Source organism: Spea bombifrons, chromosome 3, assembly GCF_027358695.1.
Source record: "Spea bombifrons isolate aSpeBom1 chromosome 3, aSpeBom1.2.pri, whole genome shotgun sequence".
NCBI lineage: Eukaryota > Metazoa > Chordata > Amphibia > Anura > Pelobatidae > Spea > Spea bombifrons.
Window position 1 is genome coordinate 72,406,434 of NC_071089.1, and position 13,644 is coordinate 72,420,077.

Genomic DNA, 13,644 nt, shown 5'->3' on the forward strand with positions numbered 1-13,644 from the left:
TTTCCCCTCTGTCCTGGGGGAAGACGCTAAATAGATCAATTCAGTTTCCTAGAGGAGCATACCCTTCGTTAACTGCTGTCCCTCCGCCATAATTACTTGCATTGTTGACTTACCGCAGGAGGTATTGATTGCATCTCTAAGCTCGGCATATTTCCATTTGCTTAAGTCATACTTTTTGATGCTTGCAGCTGATTTTGTAGCTTGAACTTGAACTCCCCTAAAATAATGAAATAAAACAGTAATATAATATAAGAGTTCCTTTACAGAAGAAATCGCCAAATGGTAGTGAATATCAGGCGCACAGCTTAACATTGGCATTTAGAATGGTACTTAAAGAGAAGCCTGTACCTGCTGCGGCCACAGAAAACGAATATATAGTTATCACACAGAAGGGTTTATTCTGGGGTTTTATGATTTGAAAATGGGCTAAAAATGATGATTTCATTCTGTCAAGGATATGTTTTCAGGACAGTAAATACTGGTATGATTCCCTGTTGAAACATTCGGCGCTGACAGTTACACCAAGCGAGGAATGAACAAAAACACATACACACATATATATATATACACACTATATATTGCCATGTCCCTTGCAGACACACAGATAAAATACAGGTCGAATGCTAAAGGATCTAAGCACAGGACTTAAATTTAATTGAATTACATCCCCTGAGTGCGCTGATCCTTTACCATCCAGAAGATTGGGGTCACTTACAGACTTCCTTGTTTTCGAAACAAAAGCAAATTGTAATTGTGATTAAAATGTGATTAAAATATCATCAACTGGATCAGAAATACAGTGTAGAACTTTCTCAATAGAATATTTCCATAGGCTGATTTTATCATCGGCCATCACATCTGTGTTCCAATGGTAGTTGTGTTTAAAACGCTAATTGATCGTTAGAAATGTCCTTGTTTAAGTGACCCCAAACCTCCGACCTGTAGTGTATATTTGTCTTTTTCTGTACAGGAGAAGTGGCATTTTCTATAGTCCTCACAAGCTGAACAGTTTGAAAGACCAGCGGCTGGTCGCTTAGCTCGCATTTAAGGTGAACAGCAGCTCATCATGTCTTTCTCCCCAGTAATGGACTATGTGCCTAGCTTTCCTTCACAAACAAAAGACAATTTATTTCTCATAACAAAGACCTGTATTCCAACAGCTTAAGCCCTCTTTAAATATTGTCATGCATTTCCTTTATTTTTGCAATGTTCTGTGCCTCTACAGTTATCGCTTCTTTGTCCCACAGTGGTTACCACTGCTTTTTTCTGATCATTATTTCCCTATATCATGCATTTTCCCTTTTCCACTTTGGGTTGTTGGTTCCTGCATTCCTGTCCTGTCTTGTACCTGTTCTGTATGTGTGATATTTTCCCATCTCTCCTAATCGTGCCTTCCTTTTCTACCTAATACCTACATCTTCCTTTCCCTCTGCTTTCACACTGATTAGAGCTGGTCAAGACACAAGCCTCAGCTCATTAGGAAGAGACATTAGCAAAACGGAGCTAAGCCACGAGATAGGAGCAGCTAAAGTGCTTCTTCTTCATCGGTCTTTGGGTCCTTGGGTCCTTGCATGTCAAGAAGGATGTAATGCGTCTCATGCAGTGATCCAGCTTGGCTTCCGCACAAGCCCCACTACAACTGGCTCATCTGCCACTAACATCGCCAACTCCATTTAATTTGCCTTATTTAAGAATATAAACTTAGACCAGGAAAGTCATGCTATAGGGGTTATGTATAAAGAGCCTCTGTGGATTAAAATCATAGTAGTGTAGCAATAACCATAGCAACATATACAATTGCTCCACCTTTCCCAGTATAATTACTCATTACACATAACCCAGTTTGACCCTTGTATATTAATGAAAAGAAATGCGAATGGACAATAACACATTACACATGCAGGGGAATTCATTAAAGTCCAGCCACAGCAACAAACTATAATGCCCAGATTTTGTTATAATCCGCATTGAAGGCAATAACCTATAGGCAAGTGCCTATTACACACTGTGTAGCTGTCCCCTTCGTAGCCCAGTAGGGACATAAATCAGTGTCAAATGCTCCTGAGCTCTACACTCACCACCATGGAGAATTTACTGGACACATTGATCACTGCTGAAACAAATAACCACTAATAGCATTCAGCACACTGCCAGACTTATCCCGCCTGTTTTCACAAGGCTGGCAATTATGGCTTATTAAAACATCTGATAATTCAAGGCAAACATCATTACAGCAAACCACCCAGTTTTCACTAATTTGGCTTCGCCCCCCCGAATCAGTGTCTTGACATGAATAATGTAATCAATCAGCAAACCACAAATGCATCAATGATTCTGGTACTCATCCACTGTTTTCATTCATTCGTATTGATTTACTTAATGCACTTAACCATCTGAGCTCCAGAGGAATGTGTGGATGTGAAACACTCTTGCTACTCCCTATCCATATTTCATAATGATCTATCCATACTAGCAGCGAGGTTAATAAAGAAGCGGTGGACAGGTAGGTAGGAGACTTTAAAGCAAAACTGGTTCACTGTCAAAGAAAAACATCATTGATCTAGTGAAACCGTATCTTCTATAAATTAACTTACCGAGGGAGGTTCAAATGAAAATGTAAAAATGTGCTTGTTCCAGTGAGTCAATATTGTAGAACACCCACAGGGCCTCCATTATTTTGCTTTCATGTAAGCATTTTCTAATCGCAATTACAATTGTAGACATTTTCAGATTGGCTCGAGAGGCCAGTTCGAATACATTTATGAATTCGAATGTTTTATTTTTTTCTACTTCTGATGCTTTCTGCGGCTCCACTTAAAGAATAGGCACATGCAGATCCACCAAGACTAATTTTATTTTCACCAACAGATTTGAGTGGCAGATCTGTAATAAGGTTGCAATTTATAACAAGTGAAACCTTTTTCTTTTATCATGCGATTGTGGAATGGTTAAAAGATATACCCAAAACCTTGGGTAAAAAAATAAGCAATGATAGGATTAGGATACAATGTGTCCAAACAGGCATAAATAGGACCATTTGACTTGGCTACAGGTTAAAAATTAAAATTTGAAACATTGGTTGATTCTTAGGGATAAAGACACCAGACAATGTGTTACTGCTAAAGTATAAAGTGAAATAACGCATAACCTGCCCACTGGTCTTTACTTAGGAAAAGTACAGCCTATAGCAATGGATAACTGCCTACAATTCTAAAGAAATAGTCATAACAAAAGTTATGGTGGGTAAAGGTGATGGAAACCCCTTCCACTTAAAACTAAGGGCCAGACGCCAGACAAGCCAGAAGCCTTGTTTTCTTTCCCTCAGAAATCTCATGGAAATAGTTAACAAGATTGATCGCAAAAGTATATAAACAACACTATCAGCGCCAACAAAAAATATGGAAGTTTCCTCAGATCATTTATAATTAATACAAACAAATAAAAAATACAAGGTTTAAATGAGTAAAACCAAGTCCTGTAATTTCTATTTCAGCATGTGAACACTTTGCTACTGCATATAAGACATATACCATATGACCAAAAGTATGTGGACATCTGACCATCACACCTTTATGAGGTTGGACATCCCATTCCAAAACCATAGGCATTTTTTTGGAATTCATTTCAAAGGTTATTCAACGGGGTAAAGGTCAGGGCTCTGTGTAGGCCGTCAAGTTCTTTAGACATGCTGGAAGAGGAAAGGGCCTTCCTCAAACTGAGGCCAGTTCCAATGAAAGGTAATGTTAATTATACAGCATACAAAGACATTTCTGTATGCTTCCAACTTTTGGTTACATTGTGTACAATGGCAAGAAAAAATAAGTGAACTCCTTGGAATTACTAGAATTCATGTATACTTTTGTCTTAAAATATTATATGATAGTTATGTAAGTTACAAAAATGGACAAACAATCTGTTTTTATTAATAACACACACATTGTGATATTATTTTGTCCATATTGAATACATCATTCAAATATTCACATTAAGGGTTGGAAAAAGTATGTGAATGCTTAGCCTAATCACTTTAACAAAAACTTATTGGAGCCAGGTGTTAGAAAAACTGGTGTCTAATCAGTATTGAAGGTGTGTTTTAGAGCTATTTTGACATAAAATGCCACCATTTTGAGTTTGCTACTATCAAGAAGCATCTGCTGATGTGAACCATGTCTCACAAAAAATAAATCTCAATCAAAATTGCTGATTTGCATAACGCTGGAAAGGGTTACAAGGTAATTTCTAAGAGTTTACATATTCATCAGTCCACAATGGTTTATAAAAGGTAAAAAATTTAGTAGCGTGGGTACTCTTCCTAGAAGTGTGACCCCAGCCAAGATGACTTGTTAAGCAAGATGAACTCTTAGAGTAACAGCTAAAGGTTTGAAGGAATCATTGGAATTGGATAACATCTCTGGAATCCATGACAAGATACCACGGATGAAGCAGCTACTGAACACGCAGCACTAGGTGATGCAGCAGGTCATTGACCCTAAACATTGAAGTAAATCTACTACAGAATGGCTTTAAAAAAAAAGAAAATCCGCCTTTTGGGGTGGCCCAGTCAGAGCCCAGACCTTAACCCATTATAGATGCTTTGTAATGACCTCAGGAGAGCTGTTCACACCAGACATCCTAAGAATAGGGGGTGAACTCAGGCAGTTCTGTAAGAAATTCCTCCTGAACATTGTTCTGATCTGCAGCTACCAGAAGCGGCTGTTCGATGTTATTGCCATCAAAGGTGGTTGGGCCAGTTATTAAATCCAAGGGTTCGCTTACTTTTTCAACCAGTGACGTAAATGTTTAATGGGTAAGTTCAATAAAGACATGAAATATTATCATTGTTTGTGTGTTATTAGCTTTAGCACACTGTGTTTGTCTATACCTGTCACTTACATCAATAATTAATGCAGAACACAAGGTGATTCCAAAGGGTACATTTACCTTTTCTTGCCACTGTATACACTATTGTACTTTCAGTGCTATGTAAAGCTCATTTCTTTTTACGCAAGGTGTTTAGCACTGTTGAGAAAAGCCAGTGTTTTCTTAACAAAATATGTTGCTTTAAATCTGAACTTAAGTAAGTACGCTCTTAAGGTCTACATACTACGGAAAATAGAAAAATTAATATTCTGCATCTCAGATTAGTTTGTTGAAGTACAATCATTTTTGGGCCACAGTGAGATCACGTATCAATCTGTTTTATTTTTCGAATATATCCATCCTAGGAAATGGAGTTGCGGAGTTATTCTGCAGTAGGTAACATTCCTAATGCTTTTGTCTGGAGGAGAGGTACACTTCAGTTCCTTTTTCTGCAATCAAACTATTCAATGTTATTTAAATGGCTCATTTGCTGCACTGCAGTATCCACACAGTCACTTGAACCGAAGAATCACCGTAATAATTTCTTGTGTTATTTCTCTTGCAAAAAAAAAAAAGGGAGAGGGGGAGAACTATATAAATTAAAACTATATCAATTTAATTATGTCTATTGTGATCTGCTCGCAAATATTGAGTGAAATTATATTACAAATTATTCTGTGCTTTGCTGATTAAAACAAAGATTCAGTTCTTACTAAAATCAAAGTGACGTGCAAGAAATATTTATTATTTTTCTCTTTTTCCTCGATTAGTTCTGTATAAATTACGCATGCTTTTTTTTTTTCCACCAACCTAGAAAGAATGTCTGTCATTTCTCTGGCCATATCGTCCCTAAGGAAAAAGATCACAGGTCAACGATCAATTTGAAAGAACATATTAAAGCATCAAAAGCACACGCTGTAGGTTTACCATACGGCAAGCGAGCCAAAACCCTGCAAGTCCATCAGATGGTACGGAGCTGCATCCAAACATATATTACTTTGGCTTAAGTTCCTAGAATCAAGAGTTTCAGACTAACCTGGGGCTAAAACGCACAGTATATTCTCTTGAAATATATATGCAACACCGATCTGTTTACTATAGCTACATTTTAAAACTTGTTGAAGTGAAACCAACATTATATAGATCCATTGTGATCCTTCTGCATGGGCGTGCGTCACCGTGGAGAAAATCACCAGGAAAAACATCAATATATATAAAAGAATTCACTACAGTAGCAATTCAGAACAATATATCACATTAATGATAATCAGTATGGTGTACGGACGCATGCGTACATTCTTTCAACTTTCCCTGAACGGTCTCCTTCTAGGGCGAGGGGTTCGATGAATTTAGACATATTGTAACCGGATGCAGATAACAATTTACTACACAGTTCCATGACATTCAGGCATGGCAATAAGAATGGGAGATAACTCCACTATATTTGTATACATAGAAAGGAGATAGAGGGAGAACCACGACCAAAACGGTCTCATACATGGTGCCCAATTAAAACCATCATTCTTCTCGGTGCCTGATTAAAAATCAGAGAGGTATTTGAATATCTAGGCCAGCATTTCAGATATAATGTAGTTCAAACTTGAGAATTAAGTGGATGTGGCGGTGCGTAGATTATAACATTACAATTTGTAAGATTTTACTTTGAAGTTTTTTTTTTTTAGTTCTCCGTAACCTGATTGTGTTCTATTGAAGTCTCAGAACTAAATGCATAATTGTACATTGTTTGGAGTGTGACATTATGTACTGTACAGTTCCATTTTTAGATTTCGAACGATGCATGGTATACAGTCAGCTAAATGACTTACTTTACAGAGAGGGGGGGCAAACAAATGGAACTGCCTGCCATCTGAAGCGGTAGGGGTTAATACAGTGAGGGAATTTAAACATGCCTGGGACAGGCATAACTCTATCCTGAATGTAAGACAATACCAAGGACTGATTAAGGTCGGAGTCTCTACATTGTGGACACATAGGACATGAAGCACTGTGCAGCTTATCGGTACATGGACCAACCATATTACTCAAATTGTGGTCTATGGGACGCTTCAAGGTGGTCCTCAGTATGATGCCAGTAGTGTGATGATGTACATTATAAAACATGTGTTTGTGTATGTATAAGGTCAAGAGAATGCTGGGAGAATTCCCCCCACGACTCTAATTTTTGGGTCAATGACTGATGTTTTTGTGCTCATTTTATGTGGATCCTCTGCAGCCCCTTTCTTTAAAAAAAAAAAAAAACTCTGAAAGTGATGTCAGCTAAAATGTTTTTTTTCTGCTATACTTGGATTAAAGGCAGCCAGCCCCAAGCCTACGCAACACAGACTACTAAATCAGCGAGGGTTTCTAAACTAATATTGTAGGCTGTATCAGGCTTTTATGTACTTTATGATAATTGCGAAGAGAAAAGAGTAAGGAGATGATATTTTGTCAGAACTATATTGACAGCGTACAAAGACTTTATAATATTGTTCAAGGGGGTAAATTATTATTTTTATTTAGTGTTTTATATAGCCATCAAATTGCTTAGCGCTGTACAATGGGTAGGCAGGACATAACAAGTTGAATATAACATAACGATCTGACTTACAGAAACACCCTATAAACACAGCACATAGCATATAAACTAGAAGCAAAAAGTAACGCTAATAGTATATAAGGGGAATTTAATGTCAAGGATGATACCAGCCAGTGTATAACTATACATATACAGCCAGGTGTACCGTCATGTACCGATTATTAAATGTACAAGGGATCAACTTGGCTTTGCAAATAATGAACATATAACCAAACCAGTGGATACTTTTTAAAGCAGAATTTGCAGTGTCTAACGAGGTTATTTCGCCTTTCGTTCAGGCAGTTTATGCTTTTCATTCTGCCGCCTCTGCACGGGATTAACTGCAGAGAGCCTATCTACAGCTCAAGTGGTGTCTGGTCTGCCACAGCGTTCGGCTTGGTATCAGGTCAAGATAATCAGGATGGTGCTTTCTAAGCACGGCTGTTTCATCAAGAACTACTGACTTTGCTATTCTGCAAGGGAATTAGGGCCGGGGTGCTTCTAACGTTTAATCAAAGCATGGAAGGCAGACTGTATGTGAGGCGAAGTGTCCATGGAGGGACCTGTTCACTATAATTCAAAGAATCGGCATCAGATGCTGTTGTCAGTGCTGCAATTGACCACATAAAGCAGGTATATTTAATCTTCTTTGCCATCATCCTCTCTAATGTATCATAAGAAATCACAGCACAACTTGTCTGATGACTGACTTTGTGTCCATTTCACCGCGTTTACCCTTTTAGACTTTTTACTAGTATGATATTTACTCTACAGTATAAATAAATAAAATGAGCATTTTTTACTAGCCTTTATAGTAAGTTACTTAAAGAACGACTAGTAGGGTCAATCTTCCTAAAATATCCCTAATTGTTTGCTGGATTGGATTGATCTATTTGCCAGGTCTTCTAGCAGGCTACATTCGGACCGGGAAAAATCTCATTCATTAACAATATAGTGACATTCCCACCACCACCTGTCTTTGAGTGTAATGTAATAAAAAAAACCCACATACATCGTCATTTTGGTCTTTTCGCCGCCAGCTCTGGAAACAGAAGACATACTAAGTTAGTTTAAATGCCTTTTCAATTAATTCTGTTTCATGGCAGTCTTAAGATTTGACAAGGCCACCCCATGCACTGTCCCTTTTGATTTAATATATAATGATCTCTGTTTGAACTCGGCAAAGAATTATACAATATTTTCCACTTTGCTTTAATCTTTTCAACCCTTCCACAGGATAACTTGATTAGCAAAAAATAGAAATTACCAATAATTAAGAAACCCTTGCTTTGACAATTATTTCCACAAGCCCCCCCACAACTTCTATTCTGTTTGAACTTTCTGCATCCACTAATTGCTTATTCATCTGCATTGATTCGCTAGTAATTTTCATTTTTTTCGGATCAAAATCATACATGCAGTACTCGGATAATTGCAAAACAAATATTTGCGTAGGAGACGCGACTTCATACTTAGAATGTACTGGAGAGGGCTGAATGCCTTCTGTCTTTCCACTGCAGAGAAAAAGTTTAAAAAAAGAAATCAGGAATAATAAAGAGAAGACATCATGCAGACATGTAATACACCAATTTATCACAGCAATGAAAATAAAATAATGCATTAACTAATCAATCAAGTGCATATAATATGCACATGGAAAATTCCAAATATACAGATATATCTGTGGCACGTTTTCATTTATACTGCACATACACAAAAATACAGTAGCAGCTGTTTTAATGGACACATTACATATGGATTGGACAAATACATGTCGCAAATAGACCAAACGTAACCAAAACTCGAGTTGACTTTCCTGGGATACCCGACGGTGCCTGATTAGGTGTGCGTGCTCCCCAAAACAGGCTGGTGTCATGTCGCAAGTGGAGGACATAAAACGTAACAAAAATGCAAGCGCAGATGGCGTTTGATGGGACTGTCCTGCTAAAATTGGGACTGTTGGCATTTTTGAAAGGTGAAACAAAGACGTGGAATGGAAAAGAAAGAAAAGGTTATGACTACATCCGGTGATAAATTAAAAGGGGTGCTGTCCTAGGCCTCACCATTGCACTGGCCCAATGTCAACATAAAAGGAATCCATGCTTGCCTGCCCATACCCCAAAGTACTGATAGGTATTCATGTATTATATATACATGTTGAGCGTGTTTATGATATTTATATATATATATATATATATATATATATAAACTCAGTTTACACCAGTACTGTCTAGTCACTCTAGTGAGTATCAGAAGGGCTGGTACCAATACCAAGAAGTTAGAATGGCTGCCACTCGGTACATCAACTGTGCAAGGAGCCTACAACTCGCCATACTTCAGGTTAAATTAGGTAAAATATAAATCAAACTTTATTCTGTAAGCACTCAATTAGAAGAAAAAAAATTAGAAAGTAATCTGCTTTATTCGTTCTTGCAGTAAATTATTTTGCCATCTCTTTTAGTAATCAGTTTGCTGTCCCAGTCTCTTCACCGATGGGAAATAAATGGCTGCTTAATCACTGGCATTTGGAAAGCAATCTGTAGTAGCTTAAGGCAATGACTCATTTTTAGTTTTGAAGCGGAGCATTGATATCTGAAATCAAGGGATCCAACGGCTATATATTACAAAAAGCCAAGATAGCAAAAACAAATGGCAAACTGATAGGTTCGTGTTTATATTGTTGTCTATAAATATTCTTATGTCATAGTTGGGAAGCATATTTACAGTGCCCACTGTCTATCTCAACCCCTCTCAAATCTCTAATAGACCATAAGCTCAAAAGGACAGGACCCTCCTCTTCTGTACCATTATATGTCACGCGCTGAAGTGGGTGCCGCGGGTGAACGGCACACAAAACTGCTGAGGTGCCCAGTGGGGGCATTACATGACATCACTATAATATATGGTGACACAGTGGTGACAAGACTCTGAGGTAAGAGAGGGAGTCGGAGTAGTGTGTGTGTGTCTATATATGTATTCAAACGTATGTATGTGTATTGTACAGTACTGTAGAGTGTCACTGTGTATATAGTATGGGCATGTGAGTGAGTGCAAATTATAGTGATGTGCATGTGTATAAGAATTTGGTATTCTAAGAGTATGGTGGTGTATGTTATCATGTGGCATTAGCGTGAGTGTGTATGTCAGCATATAGTGTTAGAATGTGTGTGTAAGTGTATGCTGTTAGCATGCGTTTGCATGAGCATATGGTGTTAACATGTGTGTGTGTGTTACTGTATGGTGTTAGAGCGTGTAAGTGTATGTCAGTGTATAGTGTTAGCATGTGTGTGTGTGGGTGGATGGCAGAGAATGGTGTTATCGTAAATGTGTATGTACAGAATAAATAAATACTGCAGCCGTTCACCACTAACCCTGGGCTTGACCTTGGCAGAGGTGTAGTGGGGAAAGGAATGAAGTGTAACGGCCTTTGTGGAAACACTAGTAAAGGACTGTCATGCTGGAGATCTGCTGTATTAAATGGGACATTCAATGTCTCTGATATTTTAATATGCATTCTTCCAAAACAAAAAAAACAATGCATTTGCAAAACAGACCACATGAACATTAAAAGGGACCATGCACTTATCAAAGATATTAAAGTGCATATGATGGCTGGAGTGTCCACTTAAGTCTTATTTCCAATGCTATAGTACTTGTCCATTTTTTCAGTACTTAATTTTAATGAATATCATTTAAGTTAATTATTTACAAAATGAAAGAGATGCTGGATAGAGGAAATTTACACGGAAACGCATAACGTGGCCTTGGTTTTGGTAAATTCGATAAAGCAGCCTTTGGACGTGTTATGACCATTGGTGGCCCTCACGTTAGGCACAAAAAACCCACCTTGATGTATTACGTTACAGACGCATATTGGTTAACAGAAAATTAGTTCTGCACGTCGAAGGTGGTGAAATAAAAATAGACAGGGGATGTATGTTGCACAGGCTGCCCAAAGCAAAGGGAAAAGGGGCTTATTTTACATCATATTACTTTGATTCATTGTTTTTACTGCAAACGATGAAAAATAATGTGTTTGAAGTTTCATCTTTCAATAAACAAAGCTCTGTTATCTCGAACTTGCAGACTTGTATTTTATATTGCATATTTCTAGCATTTTTACGCATACGTAATTTGTAAAAGAAACAACAAAAATTGATTGTAGCTATTTCATGCTGCGAGTGCCCGGTTACAAAGTGTCCCCACTAGGCAGCTGAATTAGGATCCCAGAAAAAATGGAGGAGAAAAAAAATGGAGGAGAAAATGAACACTGGTTTTAACCCCTTTGTGACAAAGCCCGTACATGTACGGGCTCAAAATGCATTGTTTTCAATGGGTTCAGGGACCGCCCATTGTGCTTAAGTGGTTAATGACCTTGATTTAAGATGAAGCGGTCTGCGCCGACACATATTTCCATCAGGTATCGCGTCCTCTGGGTAGAGATTAGCCCGCTCACATATGAAATGCATTTAATAAACCACTATCTTTTTGGACCACACAAGTGAAGCAAAGGAGGCGCAAATCCACCGCACAAGCACATGGGCTGCTCGGGATTTACTCTCCCATCGGCTGCACAGTCACAGCACAGAACACATCGCTCCTGATGGCAGTAAAGTTTGCTAATGAGACACGGAGGCAAATTAAGAGCAATACATATTAATGGCTAATTGACTCTCCCATTTCGGTACAAAGGGTATGCTCATCACAAAGTGACAAACAGGTGGGGATAATGCGCACATCAAAAGAGCGCATCTTGCCGTACTATTCTATGGAATAAAATTCATTAGGCAGGGAGAGCGTCTGGCTAAACTGATGAATTCGCACAAAAATACATTCACTTAGCTTAACGAGTACATCTTGTTCTGTATGACAGCAGACGCTACGTTTGAGGAATTAACCTCGTGCCTGAGAAGTGAAGGTCTCGAAATGTACGGTGCGCAACAAGCCCCCCGCACGCCTCAAAGCCCTTTAAGGATAAAGCGGCTGCATGCGCATTTAATAATCAGCCTCAATGTAATCAGCATTTTTCTGCTATCAAACCCCTTATGTACCTGTATAATGATTGCGAAAAAAAATAAACATCAACTAAAACAAACTGTCACATCCGATGCTGATCGGCAGGGTATACCAGGGCCAATCCTTAATTAAAATACTGAGTGGCAGTACAAACAATAATATAACAAGTAAATAAGCAATACCGGACTGGAATTAGATTATATTAATTAAAAGTCAGGCCATGGAGATGGCTGGGCTTAAAGTATTCCCCTTGATTATGCACCAGAAACATACTAATAATTTCACGTGTCACAGCACTTCGCTGCACAATGGACGCTGGCCGTTCTAGATTTTTCAGACGGCCAATTTTCAAATGCAATGCAATGAATCTAACTTCTAAACATAAGTGTCACTTACAGCAAAACTTTAAATCAAATGGAAAAACGAAAGCATGGAAACTTAGCTGAATCCTCAAGGATTCCCAGTGGCCCTGAAAGGCTTAAAACGCATATTGTGAGTTTCCAGGAATACGGGGGTTAAACAGAGGAGAGATTAAAAGCACTCTTTGCTTTGTACTGGGAGATCCAGACTAGCGATAAGGTTAATATATTCACAGCAAACTGGCTGGAGGCTCTGTATAATCTGAACAAAATAATTCCACATCCAATTTACAATGATAGTTCAACAAAGTCACTTTGAGAAACTAAAGTATTGCTCATTGGTACACTACAGAAGTAGGAACCCAACATGTTCATCTTGACTTTTCAGAAGCAGATCGCCTTGGGCCAAAAACAAATCAAAATTCTGTATATACAATTAATACGTTGCGAAACTACAACAAGCAGCCAGCGCCGTGTACCTGCGCAGAGCGGAGTCTGGACTAAACTCCTCGTTGATCAGCTCGGCCTCGCTCTGTGCAATCCTCATGGCGAGCTCCCGATCCCTGCGTTCCTGTTCAAGTATGGTCTGCTGCTGGGACTCTTCTTCTCGTTCTCTGGCCAGCTGCATTTCCACCTCAGCCTGCAAGTTTTAGTGAAAACACTTTTAGCCGCACAAGGCAGATGCGGACATTTCTAAAATCCAACCATCTTAGTGCAAGTTAGATTAAGACATAAGTGACAATCCACGAAGAACTGGGGCAGATCATGTATGTCACAGGGGTTTAATCAAAGAGCCGAGAGGTTATTTGGGGTAGATAAACATTGCCCATCAGC

At 38.6% G+C, this 13,644-nt stretch overlaps 1 protein-coding gene across 2 annotated transcripts in view; it reads right to left on the reverse strand.

Annotated features, from left to right (window-relative positions):
- MYO6 (myosin VI) overlaps positions 1-13,644 on the reverse strand; it is a 117,795-nt gene that overhangs the window by 8,651 nt on the left and 95,500 nt on the right. The window contains exons 28-32 of one of the 2 annotated variants that reach the window (XM_053461087.1): positions 13,290-13,450; positions 8,908-8,949; positions 8,448-8,477; positions 5,671-5,709; positions 114-217 (exon numbers count right to left, since the gene is read on the reverse strand). In XM_053461087.1, coding sequence (XP_053317062.1) covers positions 114-217; positions 5,671-5,709; positions 8,448-8,477; positions 8,908-8,949; positions 13,290-13,450 — 376 coding nt within the window. The remainder of the gene's footprint in view (positions 1-113; positions 218-5,670; positions 5,710-8,447; positions 8,478-8,907; positions 8,950-13,289; positions 13,451-13,644) is intronic. The other variant, XM_053461088.1, reaches the window with a different exon arrangement.